Source organism: Alosa sapidissima, chromosome 7, assembly GCF_018492685.1.
Source record: "Alosa sapidissima isolate fAloSap1 chromosome 7, fAloSap1.pri, whole genome shotgun sequence".
Taxonomy (NCBI): domain Eukaryota; kingdom Metazoa; phylum Chordata; class Actinopteri; order Clupeiformes; family Clupeidae; genus Alosa; species Alosa sapidissima.
Genome location: NC_055963.1, coordinates 3377877 through 3385376, shown reverse-complemented (window position 1 = coordinate 3385376; position 7500 = coordinate 3377877). Strand labels below are relative to the sequence as shown.

The following is a 7500-nucleotide window of genomic DNA, read 5'->3' as shown; positions in this document are numbered from 1 at the left end:
TCCTCATTACAGGCCCCGACCTCAACAACAGCCTAGTGGGCTTACTCATGAGGTTCAGGAAAGAAGCGGTGGCTGTCACAGCTGACATCGAACACATGTTTCATTGTTTCGTGGTGAAGGAGGACCACAGAGACTTCCTTCGCTTTCTGTGGTACCAGAACAATGACATGGCACGTGAAGTCACTGAATATCGGATGAGAGTCCACACCTTCGGAAACAGTCCCTCACCCTGCTGTTGCCATATACGGCTTACGAAGGGCTGCTGAAGAAGGGGAAGCAGAGTTTGGTCCTGCAGCACGAAGATTTGTTGAACGCGAGTTTTACGTGGATGATGGGCTGAAATCATTCAGCACTGAAGAAGAAGCAATCAGTGTCGTAAAGCAAACTCAACAAATGCTTGCAGCCTCGAACATCAGGTTACACAAGCTCACTTCCAATCGGCCTGCAGTCCTGGAAGCCTTTCCGTCTGATGATCGGGCTCAAAATATTGAAGACTTGGATCTCTTTGCGGACGACTTGCCTATCCAACGCAGTCTTGTCCTGGAACATCTCAATGGACACGTTCTCTTTCCGAATCACCTGTGAGTAGAAACCCTTTACACGAAGGGAGGTGCTGTCGACTGTGAACAGTGTCTACGACCCGCTAGGATTCCTCGCCCCAGTCACCATTCAGGGCAGACTGCTCTTGAGAGAGCTCACCAGCCTAGCATGCGACTGGGACTCACCTCTCCCACACCACATGGAAGCAGAGTGGATGAAATGGAGAGACTCATTGGAGGAACTTCAAATCCCACGTGTCTACACACCCATTTCTACATCTGGGGCCCAGCGAAAGGAGCTTTGCATGTTTGCCAATGCATCAGTGAAAGCTGTGGCTGCAGTGGCATACATCAGAGTCTCATCTCAAGAAGGGCATGTAGAGACTGGCTTTGTGTATGGGAAAGCGAAGTTGGCGCCTCAACCTGATTTGACGATTCCGAGGCTGGAACTCTGCGCGGCAGTGCTCGCCGTAGAGATGGCAGGGATGATATCTACAGAGATGGATGTGACGTTCGACAACATAGTATACTACACTGACAGCAAGGTAGTGTTAGGATACATACACAACCAAACACGGAGGTTCTACGTCTACGTGCACAACAGAGTCCAGCGCATATGGCACTCACTACACACTATGGATCTCGCTCTGTGCCAGCGGCTCTTCTCAGCAGCACGACATGGCTTAAAGGACCAGCCTTTCTCACCAAGCCATCTCTGTACCTCTCTGAGCCTCAAGAGACCTACGACCTTGTCGATCCTGCGGCAGACTCTGAGATACGTCCCCAGGTGATGGCAAACATTGTGCACATCCCTGAAGATACTGTGCAGCCCGATCGCTTTGAGCGCTTCTCTAAGTTAACCCTTTACCCGCCAAAGTCGCAAAATTGCGACAAACAACGTCACTGATTAAAACAGACGATAGATCCATGTACGGTGACAAATCTCATTTGTACTCTCCACCACTAGTTGGCAGACACCCAGAGCTTCGATTCAAGCTCAACCTTTTTTTTCAAAATGTTCAGGAAGCACAGGAGAAACACGCGAGAAACACACGAAGAAGACGCGCATTTCCTCCATAACGCGGAAGCGATGCGGGCCATAGTTTTGCACAAATTGAAGCAGAAATACACCAAATGTTGAAAAAAAAATTCACGTGTAATGAAGTCTCGGGTCTTTTATTCATCTATTCTGATTCTAAAGGATAAAATCTGCATTTTGGAGGATATGATCGATCGTCTATTGGCAGTGATAGTCACAGAGCATCTGTGAATGGGTGCGTATTGGCGTCTTTGCGACAGTGTTTACTAAGCATACCATGCTTATTTCGACCCTCTGCCCAACATAGCTGTAGGTGCCAGTGGTAATAGTGATGATAGTGTCCGTAATGGACGTGGTATTACACGCGATTACACACGAGAAACACATAAGAAGACGTGCATTTCCTCCATGACACGGAAGCAATGCAGGCCATAGTTTTGCACAAATTGAAGCAGAAATACACCAAATGTTGAAGAAAAAGTTAACATGTGATGAAGTCTTGGGTCTGTTATTTACCTAGTCTGATTCTGAAGGAGAATATCTGCCTTTTGGACAATATGAGCGATCGTCTAGTCACGCTGCGTCAGTGAATGGAGGTGCGTCTTTGCGACAGTGTTCACTAAGCATACCATACTTATGTCGACCCTCTGCCCAACGTAGCTGAAGGTGCCAGTGGTAAAGGTGATGATAGTGTCTGTAATGGACGTAGTAAAGACAGCAGGGGTAGTAAAAATAGGGCTCTGAAGAACTACAAAGTCACCCGCGATAGGAACTGATTTGACCAGGCTACTTTATTGTATAGTAGAATAAGGTTTGTGGTTATAGTAATAGTTTACTATTGTTGGTTTACATGTGACTGCTTTCCTGTTCAGGTGTTATGCGGGTGAAATGACAAAAAAGTAAGCAAAACTGCTCAAATATAATGTTCAACATCCAGTATTACTGAAATGTGCATAATTCGAGGTGGTTGTCATCCAGTGACTTCATAATATGCAAATTAGATGTGTACATTTACCCCCTTCATAAACTTTTGTCCATACTCAATGATTTTCACATTTACAGGATTTTATCTCTGACCAGTTTCAAGCCATGGCCTTTTGAAATTTTGATGTAAAAATCGAATTATGTTTTTTTTTAAACCTGGCGCCTAAAGGGTTAAGCACTCTGATCAGAGCAATAGCGCACTTGATCCACATTGCTCGCACCTTTTCTCACTCCAGTCCCACCAGCAGCTGCAGAGGTTGACACATCTGCCAGCCCTCAGTGGAGGAGATGGCACAAGCCAAAGTGTGCATACTGAAGAGCGTTCAGAGAGAGTGCTATCAAGAAGAGATCAAGTGCATACAAGAAGGCTTGAACATTTCTTCATCAAGCAGCCTGTGCAAACTGAACCCGATTCTAGACTAGATGGGCTGTTGAGAGTTGGAGGCTGCATAAAGCACTCAGGCCAAGAGTTGAATGTCATCAATCCCATCATTGTTCCCGACCGCCATCACCTGTCAGTGCTTCTCATACGCCACTACCATGAAGCTGTGAAACACCAGGGCGGGCATTTTACAGAAGGTGCCATCAGGTCAGCAGGCTTCTGGGTAGTTGGTGCAAAACGAAGCATTGCCAGTCTTCTGTTCAAGTGCGTGACATGTAAGAAGCTGTGGGGAAAAACAGAACACCAACAAATTGGAGACTTACCAGCTGAGCGGCTACAGGTAGGGCCACCCTTCACATATGTCGGTGTTGACGTATTCGGGCCATGGGAGGTTACTTCACGCCGTACTAGAGGAGGACACGCCAATTCCAAGAGATGGGCAGTGATGTTTTCATGCATGTGTACGCGAGCAGTGCACATTGAGTTGATCGAGACGATGACTGCCAGTAGTTTCATCAACACAATGAATCCAACACTGATTCATCCTCAGAGAGCGTAGAGAGATACCTCAGCGACCAGAACTGCACCTGGGTGTTCAATCCGCCCCATTCATCCCATGTGGGTGGAGCCTGGGAGCGGATGATCAGGATCGCCAGACGCATCCTCGACTGTATGCTACAAGAGCAAAGAGCCCAGTTGACACACTTATGGCCGAGGTATCTGCAGTGATGAATGCTCGACCACTCATCCCAGTAACGTCAGACTCAGAGTCAACTTTGATCCTCACTCCATCCATGCTCCTGACCTTGAAGACAGGGTCCACACCTCCTCCCCCCGGCAACTTTGAGGGTGGGGCCAGGTACAAAGAAGAATGGAAGAGAGTACAAAATCTGGCTGACATCTTCTGGGGCAAGTGGAGGCGCGAGTACCTTCACACGTTGCAGCTCAGGCAAAAGTGGCAAGACAAGAAGCCCAGCTTGAAATGCAGAGACGTAGTTCTACTCAGACGATATATATCGCCCACCCCTAGTTCAGATGCTTGTTTTCCTTTTTGAGTATGTAATGATCCCAAAACTTTACTTGAAAACTTTAGATATTCTCTGCCATTTATGGACATCTTGACTCTGCCATCGCAGCAGCTAAATTCAGAATGTATCACGATTCACACGCTAGTGGTGTGCTTCCTGAACAACGGTCTGTGTGGAACAATCAGATCCCTGTGCGTATAGTGCGCGTCATATGAATTTAACGAGGCAGGGTTTCTGCCTCGAGTAATTTTTGTAATCGAGTTATTCAAGTAACTCGATGAATCGTTTCAGCCCTATATAAGACACACACACACACACACACATGGTTTAGGAAGCATATAGTCATGCTGCAATGATCCTCTTGCCCTCCTCTGACTCTGTGAAAGAACTCCCTCTGACACATCTGAGATATCCTGTCAGTCTGTCTGTCTGCCTGTCTGTCTGTACTGTGCTGTGTTGTACAGTTTCTGTCAGTCTGTCTGTCTGCCTGTCTGTCTGTCTGTCTGTCTGTCTGTCTGTCTGTCTGTCTGTCTGTGCTGTGCTGTGCTGTGCTGTGCTGTGCTGTGCTGTGTCTGTCTGTGCTGTGCTGTGCTGTGTTGTACAGTTTCTGTCTGTCTGTCTGTCTCTCTGTCTGTCTGCCTGTCTGTCTGTCTGTCTTTTTGTACAGAGATGTCCAGCCTGACTAATGCCGATCAGTTGATGCCAGACTTTTCTTTTTCCAAATGGACCTGCACCAGCACACCTCACACCTTCACCCAACCAATCAGACGACCCGCAGCACACCTTCACCCAACCAATCAGACGACCCGCAGCACACCTCACACCTTCACCCAACCAATCAGACGACCCGCAGCACCCCTCACACCTTCACCCAACCAATCAGACGGAACAGGACACCTTCTCCCAACCAATCAGACGCTACAGCAGCCGCCTGCATTCCAGCTCATTCCAGCTCAGGCCGTGTCGATGTCAGGTTCATGTGTAACACGTCCAAGACTGAAATGGTACAAGAGGAGTAATCAACCGTCGTCAACACAGAGACAAGACCATGCAGACAGGCAGAAACACACAGCCTCTCACACTGGGAGGTGTTGCAGCAGGTTGGACACTCTCCCTCTCGCATACACACACACACACACACACACACACACACACACACACACACACACACACACACAGGGGCGGAGCTTATCTCCTATAGGCGTCAATGAGAGAACACTTACATGATTTTGGTTTCAATTTTCAAATTGGAGTAAGTCTTTGTGACAACACGTCATGATACATTTGATAATGTTTGATCGTTGTTTTGGTATGAAGCATCTTATACGTAGCCTAATGAATGCTCTCTAGAAAGTGAAAGTAGCCTAGCCTAGGCCTATATGCACTCTGTGTCTGAGCTGTCTGTGCATGTCCGCAATTGATTACGTTCCTCAAATAGAGAACACATCAATCCCATGGTATTTTTTGCCCTAAAATGCATGAAACATGCAAGTTCAAAATCCCGCCGGTAGCCATGTTACATCTCCGTTTCATATTTGCCTAGGCTACTAGCCAACAATAAATGAATTGAACGAACTCAACTGACAACAGGTATATCTACTGATTTGATCATTGAGACTACAGAATACAGACTACAGAATACAGTACAACAAACTTTCTGTCTTTCTGAAGTTTATTTTTGTATTCCGGGGTACAGTAGCCTAATGTCTTGACAACAGTTTTTCTTAACGGCTTGCTGTTTAAACTGACTGCGCCGCTCTGAACTTTCCTGCCAGGTTTATGACGTAAACCACTACATCTCGGCTCTGGCATTGCCTAAACTCGTCGTGTGGGAAATCAGATTATCTGTCAATATTGGGCTTTGAAAGTAAGGGATATTTGCTCAGTAATAGTAGGCTACATTTTGTAACATTTATAGAGAAACCGAGGGGAAGTTAAATTAGAAATTAGAATCGTTGGAAATTGAAAACACATACAAAAAAAGATTTGGGGCTTTTGAAAAGAGATTCGGGGCTTGAGCCCCCGAAGCCACCCCCTCGCTCCGCCAATGCAACCACCCAGCAGTAACTTCTGCATTCAGTGAGATTTGCACCGCCCTAATTTTATTTTTGACTCTTCCCGTCACCGTTGCAACCTCTGAGCGCTCATTCTTCAAGTTAAAGATCATTAAAAAGCACTTGAGGAGCACAGTGGGACAGGAGAGACTGAGTGGACTTGCCATGTTGTCCAGAGAGAATGAGCGAGCAAAGAAAATGGACATACAGAGCATCGTGGACGAGTTCACGGAGCGCAAGGCTCGTCGTATCCCCTTCAAATAGTGCTGCGTATTATTGTTGATTTATTATTAGGGGTCATGTAGCCTAATGTTTTTGTTGTTCTCTTGGTTACACTTCATGTAGGCTACGTTTGATGGACTTCAAAATTACATAGGCTAGTTGCTCTCTGTGGCGCTGACGCTTGTAAGACCCTGTATGTTGTAAAATTATGTTATGATGAGTTTAATAAAGGGCCCGGTCATGTGCCCCGCCCCCGGCCCGGCTCTGACTTGTTCCGCCACTGCACACACACACACACACACACACACATGCACACACACACACACACACACAAATAGGCCTTTCACGTGTGGAGGACATAGTCAGTGGCATACTCAGAGATTAATGTTGCACTCTCTCTGTCTCTGTCTCTGTCACATTCACTCACACACACACACACACTACACACACACCACACACACACCACACACACACACACACACACACACCACACACACACACACACACACACACACACACACACACACACACACACACACATACACACACACACACACACACACAACCTACTGTAGCCACAACAGCAGATCCCCATGCTACTGTATGCATGCATAGTTTGAATAGACGCATGGCAACCATTTCCATCTTGCGTGTTGAGTAATCTCACTCTGCTTCGCCAGGACCGGAGGATTTATAGATCACCACCTGGCCGGGGTCGGGGCCATCTTGGTAACGGGCAGTTTCCGGGCATTTATTTTGGGGTAGTGACATTACAGGAAGGGAAGGGAAATGTGTGGACACCTGCCATATTGGCGTTATGAACGAACCTCATTCATTTCTTTGGATGATTCTTTGAGTGCTGTGCCTCCTCATAAGGAAGTCTTTATGCTACAGCATCCTCCTGTTTTAGTAGTGCAGTCAGTGGCATCACTCAGTCATTAGGATTCCTCACCAACACTTGGTTTATACATCTGATTAGAACGCTTTATGGATAATGAGTTATTATGATTCCTCAAGAACACTTCCTAAACCTTCTTCTCCCCGAGCGCTCACTGCGCTGGGATTAGTGTGTGCTTCACCTCACTGTGTGTTCACTGTGTGCTGAGTGTGTTTCACTAATTCACGGATTGGGATAAATGCAGAGACCAAATTTCCCTCATGGGATCAAAAGAGTATATATGCTTACACTATACTAAACATCTGATTATAACGCTTTATAGATACTGAGTTATTATGATTCCTCATGAACACT

At 46.5% G+C, this 7500-nt stretch overlaps 1 protein-coding gene across 1 annotated transcript in view; it reads left to right on the top strand.

The window, feature by feature from the left end:
- The first annotated feature begins 3672 nt into the window (after positions 1–3672).
- LOC121713243 overlaps positions 3673–7500 on the top strand; it is a 30123-nt gene continuing 26295 nt past the window's right edge. The window contains exons 1-2 of the mRNA XM_042097737.1: positions 3673–3936; positions 4740–4976. Of these exons, the coding sequence (XP_041953671.1) occupies positions 3673–3936; positions 4740–4976 (501 nt within the window). The remainder of the gene's footprint in view (positions 3937–4739; positions 4977–7500) is intronic.